At 45.7% G+C, this 12,893-nt stretch overlaps 1 protein-coding gene across 1 annotated transcript in view; it reads right to left on the bottom strand.

Moving 5' to 3' along the window:
* The window catches only part of DNAH8 (dynein axonemal heavy chain 8), a 406,563-nt gene that overhangs the window by 143,392 nt on the left and 250,278 nt on the right, over nt 1–12,893 (bottom strand). Inside the window, exons 61-62 of the mRNA XM_054978191.1 lie at nt 6,362–6,588; nt 5,692–5,810 (exon numbers count right to left, since the gene is read on the bottom strand). Of these exons, the coding sequence (XP_054834166.1) occupies nt 5,692–5,810; nt 6,362–6,588 (346 nt within the window). The remainder of the gene's footprint in view (nt 1–5,691; nt 5,811–6,361; nt 6,589–12,893) is intronic.

Genomic DNA, 12,893 nt, shown 5'->3' with positions numbered 1-12,893 from the left:
GACGTGATTGCCACCAGGAAAGCCACCTTCTGAGTGAGCAAAGGTAGGGGACAAGAAGATAGAGGCTCAAAGGGCTGGAGCATCAGTTGGGAGAGAACCAGGGAGAGACTCCATTGCGGAATGGGATGGGCCCTAGGAGGGAAGGTCTTGAACAGGCCCTTCAGGAACTGCTTGGAAAGCCAGTGAGTAAAAACTGTCTTCCCATCAATCTGCTCATGGAAGGCAGAGATTGCAGCCATGTGGACCTTAACACTGGAAAACGCAAGGCCCTGGGAGCAGAGTTCCAGGAGGTAGTCCAGGATGACAGGAAGCGGGCAATTAAAGGGAGAAACCCCCTTCAGGCCCAACCACCGGGAAAAACGTGACCACTTCCTCTGATAGGACAACCTGGTGGACGGTTTCCGGGCATTCAAGATCACCCCCAGCACTCCAGAAGAGAGGCTCACTCCCGGTTGCCCAGAAGCCAGGCAGTCAGATTCAGGACAGCCACATCGTGATGCCACACCCCGTCCCTGGTTAAGAGGTCCGGGGCGTGAGGCAGGGGGAGGCATCGCCCCTGGGACAGGGAAAGTAGAAGGGGGAACCAATCCTGGCGAGGCCACCGAGGGGCAACGAGGATACAGTGGGTTCGGAAGGCCCTGACCCTGGAAAGAACCTTGTACAGGAGCAGGAAGGGCGGGAAGGCATAAAAGAGCCCTGGGGACCAAGGTATTTGGAAGGCATCCCCTAGGGAGTGGTGGCCAATGCCGGCCCGGGAGCAGAACAGCGGGGCCTGTTTGTTGCGGGCAGTGGCGAAGAGGTCGACCAAAGGCGTGCCCCATGTGCGGAAAACCTGGTCGAGGTAAACCCTGTTTAGGGACCACTCGTGCTGAGGCAGAAACACCCTGCTCAGTGCATCCGCCGAGGTGTTGAGATCCCCGGCAATGTGCACGGCTCTGGGAAGGACGTTGTTGACCATGGCCCAATTCCATAGAGTCGTTGCCTCCTTGCAGAGCTTGAGCGAGACCGTTCCTCCCTGCTTGTTGAGATAGTAGCAGGCCGTGGTATTGTCCGACAGGACCTGAACCCTCCTGTTCCGAATGGCATCTGCAAAAGAAGCGAGGGAGTAACGGATCGCCCTAAGCTCAAGAAGGTTGATATGCATGGATGCCTCAGATGGGGACCAGATGCCCTGAGCCGAAAGCTGTCCACAGCGCCCCCCCATCCCAAGTTGGAGGCATCGGTATAAACTGTGACCTCAGCCAGGAAGGGGCCGAAAGGGCAACCTTCAGACAGGTTTCCAGGGACAGTCCACCAGGCCAGAGAGCGCAGCACCACCCTGGGGATGGAAAACCTCTGGTGCTGACCCATGGTGAGGGGGTTGTACCTCCGGACAAACCAGTTTTGCAGAGGCCTCATACGCAGGCGCGCAAAGAAAACCACCCCTGTGGAGGAGGCCATAAGGCCCAACAGTGTCTGAATCAAAAGGGCCGTCTGGTACCAGCAATGCATAAAATGCCGGGCTAAAGCGGAAAGCCTGGCCAACCGGTCTGGGGGCAGGTAGGCTCTGCCCAGCAGGGAATCGAAATGGACCCCAATAAACCTAATGGCCATGCCCGGGGCCAGAATAGACTTATCCCCATTAACCACTAAGCCCAACCTAGCCAGCACGGACAAAGTGAGGGCAATATGGGCCTGGAGAGAGTCAGGCGAGGGTCCCACCAGGAGCCAGTCATCCAGGTACGGGTAGATAAAGCAACCCTGGGACCACAGGTATGCCACTACGGTGGCCATGCACTTCGTGAATACCCTGGGTGCAGAGGCCAGCCCAAAGGGCAATACGGTATATTCATACACAGAATTCCCATACACAAACCGCAGGTATTTCCAGTGGCCCTCAAAGATAGAAATGTGGAAGTAGGCATCCTTTAAGTCTAGAATGGCTAGCCAGACGCCCACCTCCAGGAGCTCCATGACCCGTGCCAGGGTTAGCATTCGAAACTTTTCAACCTTCAAATAACCGTTGAGGCCTCTAAGGTCTAAGATGGGCCGGGAACCTCCACCCTTTTTATCCACAAGGAAGTATCTGGAGTAAAATCCCCATGGGGAAGTAGAGACATTGACCACCCGGACAGCACCTTTGTTAACCAACTCCATAACATTATTGTGTAACACAACATCACAACATGTAGAACAACGGGGAGGGAGAGAGAGAGGAGGTGCATCTGTAAACATTAACTTGTAACCATGGGCCACAATGGACAGGACCCAAGTGTCAGAAGTAACACGTTGCCAACAGGGCAAAAAAGGCCGAAGCCTGTCCAGAAACTGGGCAGCAGAGGAAGCGTCCTCGGAGGCCAACAGGGGAGCGTTCAGGCTTAGTCAGAAGACCGAGGGCTTCTGCACTGAGGTCGAAGGCTTGGGTGAAGAGGGCTGTTGCCTGCCCTTGGACCGGCCGGAGCGCCTGGAAGAGTGACGCTGCTGGGCTGAATAGGACCGGTGACCGTAGGACTCGCCCGAGAAGAAGCGCCCTTGACGCTGCTGGTAAGGCTGGTAAGGGGTCTGGTAGGATCGGAACCGACCATAACGATACCTCGGACCCGACGACTGAGCTGAGGGGGCGACTCCGAGGGACTTGGCCGTCTGCTGATTCTTTTTCATCAGGGAGAGGGACTCATCCGTCTTCTCCGAGAAGAGCTGGGGCCCCTCGAATGGGAAATCCTCCACTTTCGCCTTCTTCTCTGGCGGCAGGGCAGTGGACCGGAGCCAGGCGTGTCGACGCAGGACCACCGAAGTCGCCATCGAGCGCGCCGCGGAATCGGCAGCATCCTTGCCCGCTGTCATCTGCTGTTTTGACAGCCGTATGGCCTCTGCCTGAAGGGCCTTCACCAAGTGGCGGCGATCCTCGGGGAGATCGGAAAGGTAAGAGGACAGCCGTTTCCAGAGGAACAGATTGTAGGACCCCATTATGGCCTGGAAGTTGGCAATACGGAATCCCAAAGACGCGGACGAGTAGAGTTTCCTGCCCATGCCGTCCAGCTTTCTGCCTTCTCGGTCCGCCGGGGCCGACGAGGAACCGGAACGGAACCGAGCCTGACCCTCCTCAGCCACGATGGACGAGGGTTTCGGATGACTGAAGAGGTACGGGCAATCATCCTGCTTTAAACGGTAGTACCTCTCTACCTTCTTTGCCGTCGCGGACACGGACGCCGGTGTTTGCCAGAGCGCGAGAGCGCCGTCAACAAAATCCTCCACAGGGGGAAACGCCACCGACGCGGGGGACCCGGAATACAGTGCCTCCAGCAGCTTACTCTTGGGCTTGGAGGTCGTGGAGGAGACGTCTATTTCCAGCGCGGCGGCCATCCGCATCATTTGCTCCGAGAACAGCCTGTAGTCGTCATTCGGGGACGACGAACGGGGCCCACCCACGGTGTCATCCGGGGAAGGATCAGAGGCCGCGTCCGAAGAGCACTCTGACGGGGACGCCAGACCTTCCTCATCCTCGGAATCTGAAAACTCCGGCGAGGTTTGCGTCGGAACCGAAGACCGGTGAGCGCTCGGGGCCGACGGACAAGCCGCAGGAACCGACGGTCGCAGAGGCAAGCCAGGAGGTGGAGGAGCGGATGCCGGGAGCCCGACTGGCTGAGCCGGAACGGAAACCATCGGAACCGAAGGATGCTGCAGGAAGGGCAACGACTGCTGGAACCACGCCACAAAATCCTGCCAGGAGGTCATGTTCCCAATCCCCGCGACAGGCTGACAAGGGGGCAGAGGAGCAGGCACCGGGGCAGGCCAGCGATGAGGCATCGGAACCGACGAGGTAGACGGCAATGGAACGGAGGCCTCCGAAGGCGCCGGGGTGGAAGGCAGGGAACGTTCGAATGACTGGAACGGTTCCGTGAAAGATGGGAACGGCACGAATTCCTCGGGAACCGACGGAGGAGGCATGCAAGGAGGAGACGGGGTGTGGAGACTCACCACATCGTCAGGGATCAGGACCGGTCCAGACGGAGTACCAGGTTGCACAGTCGGAGCCGGGGATAAAGCACGGCCCTTGGCCCTCGATTTCGTCTTGGCCTTCTTGGGCTGGGGTTCCGAAGCAGCCTCTGCGGCCGAAGGCTTGGAGGAGGACTTCGGCTTGGATGCGGAACGCTTCTTGGCCTTCCGGTCGGAAGGACGATCCCCGGAACTGGAATCAGGTCGGGCCTCCGGAACGGGTTGCCCCGTCGGTTCCGTGGGGAGCTGCTCTGGCGACTTACGAGACGGCGACGGAGCGGCGGAGCGGGGCCTATCTCCCGAAGAGCCCGATGGCTTGGGGGGGAGAAGGTTAGCATCCCACAAGAAGGCACGGAGCCTGGCCTTCCGATCACTCCTTGCCTTCGGAGTGAAGGACATACAGATGGAGCAGCGCTCGACAACATGCCCCTCGCCCAGGCAGATGAGGCAGAGCTCATGGCCGTCCGAGTGCGTCATTTTAGTGCCGCACTTAAGACACTTCTTAAACAAAGAAGTTTGGGACATAATGAACGGTATCTCCCACCGACAAGGGGAAAAAATACCGACCAGAAGATCACGATCCAAAAACTCCGAAGAGACGCTGAGAGAATAAACGCTAGACAATAGAACCTTTTCGTACGGCGGCGAAAAAGGAACTGAGGGAATGCCGGGGACGTTCGGATATATATGCATTCAAAATTGGCGGGAACACCGACGCGCATGCGCGGTGGATCCGAACGTCCCCTTCACATCTCTGAAAGCTAGAAAAATCTTTTCCGCGGCTGGCCTGCGCCTGCGCAGTCCCCAATGTGGGGCTGCACAGAAGGACGAAGACGATCAGCTGTTATAAGGGAAGGGGGGTTGGCACACCGACTCCACCTTTTCCCCCCATGGTGGGCTTATCCTACTCTTGCTGGGTCCCCCCGTCATCCATCTCTCCCTCTCCCAAGCTGAGATGAACAGAGCAAATGTCCTTCCTAGTCACAGCAGTGAGTTGGCTCCTTGCATCCAGCCCTTGCTGCTGTCCTTTGTGTTAAGAGAGCAGGGACTTATAATCTTGTTGGCTGTTTGTATTTGGTTTTTGTTTTACTGGTATTAAAATAACAAAGAATGTGGTTTACAATAAAAAATAGCAAGAATGAACTAACAATTTTTATATATTTCAAATATAGTAACTTTGTATGGTGTGTTAAGTCAGAAGATAGTTAGCCAAGAATGCACATTTATCAAGTGTGACAGCTAGCTATTGTTAGGAGATAATTTTTAAAAACTATCAATTTAGAAGGTTGGCTTGATTAGGAGCTTCTTTTTAGAAGGAGCTCCTTCCCTGTGACCTGCTTATCTTTGGGTAAGATACTTTTATGGACTCACATAATTGCTCTCTTTTAATTCTGTGTAACAGTAATGGATGGTATAATTTTACTGAGAGAGTCAGTTTGGGGTAGTGGTTAAGAGCAGCAGAGCTCTGATCTGGAGAACCAGGTTTGATTCCCCACTCCTCCGCTTGAAGCCAGCTGGGTGACCTTGGGTCAGTCACAGATCTCCCAGAGTTCTCTCCACTTCACCTACTTCACAGGATGAAAGTCATGAGGATAATAACAACACACTTTGTAAACTGCTCTGAGTGTGTGTTAAGTTGCCCTGAAAAGTGGTATATAAATCAAGTGTTGTTGTTGTTGTTGTTATCATTATCATCATCATCAATAATAATCTTACCTATTTGCATACGCTCAGCTTGTTCATTAATGTTGGATAACTTTTCAGTGTAAACTTCTTTGTAGCCATTAATGAAAGAGAGATATGACTTGGGTGTGACATGAGCTCTTCGTCGGTATCTGTAACGTACAATAATTGTTGAAATTTAAATAATCATGATATTATCTGATACAAATCTAAAAACACATGCATCTTCTCTATAGATATATGCAACTTTACTAGTAAAGTTGACTGGTATAACTGGCCTCGGATTTCACTCTCAAATGTAATGTAAATAGATACATTTTTATTGTTTCAAAAATGGGTATCTAAAAATAATTTTGAAATAATGATAAGCAGGCATTATTCTGAATCAATTATTGTATTATTCATTGAAAACATTTATATCCCTACAACCACCAAAAGAGCACAAGGTGGCTTATATAATACAAGCAACACAAGCCCATTTGTTTTACTTCTGTTTTGCCTTTAATATATCAATGTAATAAGATAAATAAAACATTTCTGTAGGGTTTAAAAAAATATAATGGCTATTCACATTCCCTTTAGTATTTATCCATCAACTGTATTAATTGATATCTTAATAAGAAAAAATCATTTATATATATATTCCATTCACAAATATCATTCTTTACTTGAGTAACTACAGGATATATATTTCAATTGCTACCTTTGGAAATAATTATCACAGCTTTCTGAAACTAGGTCATGAAAGATGCCCATAGTTTCTACTACTTGTTCCTTAACATCAGCTGAACAGACAATGTTAAAACCTGACAGGAAATAATGGGATACAGCAATAAGGGCTTCCTTCGGCCATTGAGTGAACCAATCCATGGTACAGCCTGATATAAGACCAGGAAATTTCAAAGAGCGTGCACGAAACTTCTCACCAACCTAATGAGAATAGGGGGGGGGGGGAAATGAAGTAATATAAGTGATGCATCATATTTACAGGAACAACATTTTAGTCAAGATTTCTCTCACATACAGGCCCCCTGCATGCAAGTAAAAAAGTCAGTGAAATGTATGCATAGCTCTTGTCAGATTGTTATTGATAGTACCAATAATTTGTTTGCAGGAAGAGAAATTGAGAGACTGAATTCAGTTATTTAACTGCTCTGAAGAGTTTCATGGGCCAAAAAGAGTGACTGCCATTTAAACACAGTTCTCATCTAGTAGGGTTGCATGTGAGGCCTCTTGCTACCATGTGCCTATGTTTTAGCTGGGTCTGAGTAACTAAGCCCCAAAATATTAATACTACACTACTTGTACCGGTTTTCTTCTTCCCAGTTGTTTATAGTTACCTTGAAAATACTGCATACTTCCTAAATAGTCATGGTAAATTTGGGTATCTTTAATGCAGACATTGCTTTAAAAAACTCAACATGTATAATGTAACAGTGTAAGAGCCCAGCTGGATCAGACCCTTGCTTCATCAAGTTCCTACAGTAGCCAACAAGTAGTGAAATCCAAAGAACACTTTCCTGAGAGTAAGCCCCACTGAACAGACCTGAGTAGGATGCTGAGTAGACTTACCTTGGATTGCTTTGTCAATTACCCAGAAGGCCCATAAGCACAGACCACAAAGACTCCCCCTGTTGTTGCCCCTCAGAGTAGCGTTGCCATAAGGAAACAAATGAGGTTCAGGAGAATGGAGGCGTGAAAACTGAGGGAAATGATATAATGGTGTAGTATTCTGTGCACATGGAGCAGTAAAAACAGGGGTGGAAAATTCCCCCACTATTGTGACATGAGGAAACGGCTTGAGGGAGGGAGGATCCCCTTCTCCCCCCACAAAGGCAGTCTGAGGACATTTGAGCTCTCCTTTATTTTTAATAGCTATTCTCCAAAGCTGCTGTGTGGCTGCAAGGAACTCGAGGTGGGCCAAGGAACCCAGACTCAACTCTTTAAAAACCTGCACCTCTAGCTTGACCCTCAGGAAGGGTGCTTGCTGGGGAACTAGGTAGCTGCTAAACAAACAAGCAGAATACCTAATTTATCTGTAGTTCCCAGTATAAGCAGCAGATGGTCCAAACTAGCTATAGTTTTTTTTTTTTTTAATAAAATTTAATAAATTTTTTATTAAAGGTATTAAAAAAAGCGCGTAGCTTCTCTGAAGGAGAGGTAATTTTGGCAGGAGATTTAAATAAGGATTTTAATAAAGATAACATAATTAATTGGAAACAATGGGATCTGACTGAAGTACACAAAGTTCTTAACCTAGTGCCCAAACCCACATATTTTTCAAGTAGACATAAAACCACCTCATGTTTAGACTATGTACTTATAAATAGAATGAGTACCTGGGAGGTAAAAAGAGTAACCACCCATCCAACATGGATTTCAGACCACGCCCCGGTAAGTGTAGAAATAATACTAATGCATAAACAAGTTAGAAGACCATGGAGATACAACAACATGATTATGGCTAGGGAGGAGGACAAGCGATATATTACGGATCAAATAAAGCTATACTTCAAAGAGAACAGAGGAACAGTGGAGACAAATACACTATGGGATGCGGCTAAGGCGGTAATTAGAGGGCAATGTATTATGAAAGAAAAGGAGATAAGGAAAAAATGGCATGCCGATAGGGAAGGGAAACTACAGGAATTAAGTAAGTTGCAAGAGGACCAAATAAAGAAATTTTGCCCCAATAGACATAAATTAATTAGGGAACTGCGGAAAAAACTGGATGTTCTTGACTCCATGGCATTATGGAAAAAGCAGGTTATGGTAAAAAACGAATACCAGAGAAATACACTTAATTCAGCCAAGAGATTAGCAAATTACCTGAGAAGGGAAAAGGAGAGACAAAGGGTGAGGAGTATTAAGATAAATAAAAAGGTGACACAGAATCCAGAGGAGATAAAAGGAGCATTTGAGAAATTTTATAAAAGTTTATATGAGGAAAAAGAGGTGAAGGGATTTGAGGAAGAGATAGGGACAGTGTTAACGGAAACTGAACGAAGGAGGCTTGAGGAGGATGTAAAGTGTCAAGAGATTGAGCAGGCGATAGGTAGCTTAAAGACAGGTAGATCTCCAGGGTTAGATGGTTTTTCAGCTGAATTTTATAGGGAAATGAAAGAGGTATTGATCCCTGAATTACAAGAAGTATTTAATAATATACTAAAAGGAGGAAAGGCCCCGGATACCTGGAGGAAAGCAGAAATAACGGTGATTTTGAAACCTAAGAGAGACCCCCAAGAAGTGGGTTCATATAGACCGATTAGCCTGCTGAATCAGGATTATAAACTCTTTGCCAAAATATTGGCAAATAGACTTAAGAATATTATTCGGAAAGTGATAAAAGAGGATCAATACGGTTTTATGGAGGGTAGAAACATTGCACACCCAATAAGAAATTTAATCAATGTCTTGTGTCATAGTAAATTTAGGAAACTGGCTTTATTAAAATTAGATGTTTATAAAGCTTTTGATACACTGTCATATCAATTTTTATGGACAGTTATGGCCAAATATGGAATTAGTCAATCAATTATACAAGTATTCCAGGAAATATATAGAGAAGGCACAGCGGTAGTTAGACTCAATGGGGAACATACCTCACAATTCTCAATTCAGAGAGGAGTTAGGCAAGGATGTCCGCTTTCCCCGTTCCTCTTCATAATGGCTATAGAACAACTAGCTCAATGCATTAGGAACTCTGGGAGGATAGAGGGATGTCAAATAGGCAAGGAAGAAATTAAATTAAACTTATTTGCAGATGACCTGATTATAGTTATATCTAATCCGAAAGAAGGAGTCAAAGAGACAAAAATTATATTAGAAGACTTTGAGTTAAACTCAGGATTAAAAGTTAATATGGCAAAATCAGAGATAATGTATATTAATGTGAGGATGGAAGAAAGGAAAGCGATACATAAATGGACAGGAATAGGTTTAGGGGTCAAGAAATTCAGATATTTAGGGATAGATATAGTTAAAAATGTTAATAAGATGGTAGAGAGGAATTATAATCGGACGTGGAACACAATATTGAAAGAAATGAGGAGGTGGGGCAAGAAGACATTAAGCATAACAGCTAGGATTAATATAGTGAAAATGTTCTGGACCCCAAAGTTATTATATTTGTTTCAAACGATACCTTTAGAAATCAATAGACAAAAAATTAACAGTTGGAATGCGAGAATAAAAGAATGGGTCTTTGGCAGTAAAAAAAGTAGGGTTTCTAGATATTTTATATATGCTCATAGATCTGACATGGGATGGGGTGTCCCAGAACTGGGAAATTATTATGAAGCATTTCAAATAAAAACATTAATGGAAATAGGGGAGAGAAGTGAACAAAAATGGGTTAGAATCGAGAATGAGGCAAATAAAGGGGTTGGAAGATTTGGAGTATTTACAGGAGGAAAGTTTAAATACAGTATGTTAGAACCGGGACCGAGAAAAACAGCATTAATGATTTGGAGGAAATGGCAACCGAAATGGTTAAAGGGAGTATCTAAACAAGTATTATTAGAGGCATTGGATGAGGAGGAGGAAGATGAGAAGTGGTGGAGATTACTTAAACAGAAAGGGTACACTAGATTGCAAGATATACTATGTGGGCAGTCACTTAAACCATTACAAACATTACATGATGAAATAGGAAGGCAATATTGGTTGAAGCTAATAGGTTTACATAATAGACTTAAAAAGATAATCGAAAATAGGACTCTGACGGCGGGGGAACCAATGGAGGAGTTATTAAAGGTGATGATAAACACAAAAAGAGGATTAGCAGGCAAGATATATAGAAGGATGATGTCTGATAAAGATCGGACAAGAACCCTCCTTCAGGGGAAGTGGAGCGTAGAAATTAGTCTAGCGGATAGAAGGGTTGACAGAATTATAAAAGGTATACAGGAGATAAAAGTGCATAAATTCAGAGAGCTGGAATTGAAATTCTACACGAAGTGGTATAGAACCCCGGCTATATTAGCTAATATGTTCTCAAGACTAAGTTCAAACTGTTGGCACTGCAGAAACGGGAAAGGATGGTACTCCCATATGTGGTGGGAGTGTGCAGAAGTTAAAGCTTTTTGGGAGAAGGTAACAGAGCAACTTTATAAGTTCTTCGCAATAAGACCAAAGATAGACCCAGAATTGATGTTAGGTAGTACTTTAGGTCATAAAGATATCAGAAAAGAAGGACAGGACTTATTTAAAGCAATGGTGCTAGCCGGTAAAGCAGTAATAGCATTTGGTTGGAAAGACAAAACTAAGTGGACGGAACTAAACTGGCAGGATTATTTATTTGAATACATTCAATCAGACATTATAGCCATAATTAATCAGAATGAGTCATGGGAATTAAGAATAGGAAAGATTAAGGAAAAATGGCATTTATATTTAAAATGGGTCATGGAGGGTCAACAACGGGACGTTCGGTGGAAGCTCCTAAGCTTGTGCCCCTGGCTAGAAAGGATGAGTAGCTAAAGGGAGGGCGGGAGGGATAAGGGTATGGGAATAAAATAAAAAAGAAAAAGAAAAAGAAAAAGAAAAGGAAAAAAATAAAAAAAAAGAAAAAAACCTAACAAAAGGAGGTGCTAGAATATCCACCTCTTTTTTTCGTTGTATTTTGCACTGAACATACAGCCTAGTGAAGATTTCTAGAGGACTCAAAAGCTTACTCACAATTTTGTGATATTTGGTTTGTGTTAATAAAAGTGACTATCATTTCATTGTATGGGACTTTAACAAAAAGAGTAAATGATATCAGGTGAAGTTCTTCACTGTTAGGAAATGGCTGAATATTTTAAGTGACTTCTGTTTTAGAAGAACTGCTTCATTTAGATCTGTAATTCAAAATTGTTTTTTTTTTTATTACTTTATAGCAAACATGGGTAAAGGGATCCTCCATCCAGAGTGAAAAAAATTCAGTGCCAATGACTGGCATGCTACTCAGCAAGATGGAAAGAGCATGCTTTTATCTGGCTGGCTGGCTGCAAGGAAAGAGAAAACCTGAGGAGGAAGAGGAGAATTCACCCAACTTTGTGACATGTTGCATGTAGTATTTCACTTATAGTGTATGGCCTATGGGCTGTTAAATTTGAATAAACTGAAACTAAACTGCAAAAAAAAAAAAAAGGAATATTTTCTTTTAATATTCCATTTATCTATTTGTTAAATCTATCTTCAGATGTAATGTGGAACATTTTCTCTTGTTGTTATGGCTATAATACTATTGTTAATGTTAATTTGCTTAATACTAATAAAAATATTTAAAAAAAAAAAAACCACTACACCAGGAAAAAAAAAAACAAACTAGCTATAGTTTGTATCAATAGTCTGCAGAAGTTAAAGAACTCACAGAGAATATTAGCAATCAGTCCTCCCTGGCCACCTGTGCAGAATATGAGGAAGACTGCATGACCATGCAGAGTTAATTTGGACAAAGACTCCACTTCATTTTCTTCCAACCATGTCTCTGTTATGCAAGCTGGTCAATTCTCTCTCCTTGTAATTTCCAGGTGAGGCATGCAGTTTTGGGCCTCGCTGATCTAGCATTTGATAATATTAGCAAAGAGGTATCCCGATTGCAGACTCACACTAGCAGCAGACAAGGGACAACTCCCAAGTTATCTGAGCAGGGCAAAGCACAGTTCCAAAGTTCAGGCACCAATTGGGCAACACTCACAGCTTCAAATCCAAAGGGGTATTCCAGAAACAAGTCCACATGAACAGGCCAAGGTCAGAGACAAGAGAATCAGTTCCAAACACAGCAGCAAGATCAGTAGTAAGCAGACCCATTGCTTCCACACAGCCACTCCCTTTTTGGCTGCTTTTAACCTTCACAGATGTTTGTGCTATAGCATGCACCTGCCGGCTGTCTCAGTCCTGCTCCTGCAAGCACTCATCATCGCTAATGATGCTGGGCCAGTGCTGTGCTTCTAGCCTGGCACTGCACCTTCTGGCTTGGAGGGCTCTCCTAGCCCTCCTCTGACAGCGCTCCTGAGGCTCTGGTGATGAAGGGGGAGAGCTGGCCTGCACCTGGCTTTCTGTTGCCAGCCCAGGGCTGGGAAGCTGAGGGGGAGAGCTGGCTGGTGCCTGGCTCTCTGCTGCTGACTCAGGGCTGGGAAGCTGAGGAACTGATGTGCTGGGACCTGGCTGTGGATCTATATCTGAGCCTTCAGAGACTGCCTCCTCCTGCAGTGCCTCTGCCACTGGCTGTGGATCTGGGTCAGGTTCGC

This window comes from Eublepharis macularius, chromosome 1 (assembly GCF_028583425.1).
Source record: "Eublepharis macularius isolate TG4126 chromosome 1, MPM_Emac_v1.0, whole genome shotgun sequence".
NCBI classification, from domain to species: domain Eukaryota; kingdom Metazoa; phylum Chordata; class Lepidosauria; order Squamata; family Eublepharidae; genus Eublepharis; species Eublepharis macularius.
Note: the sequence above shows the minus strand (reverse complement) of the source record. Positions and strands in the feature narration are given on the sequence as shown.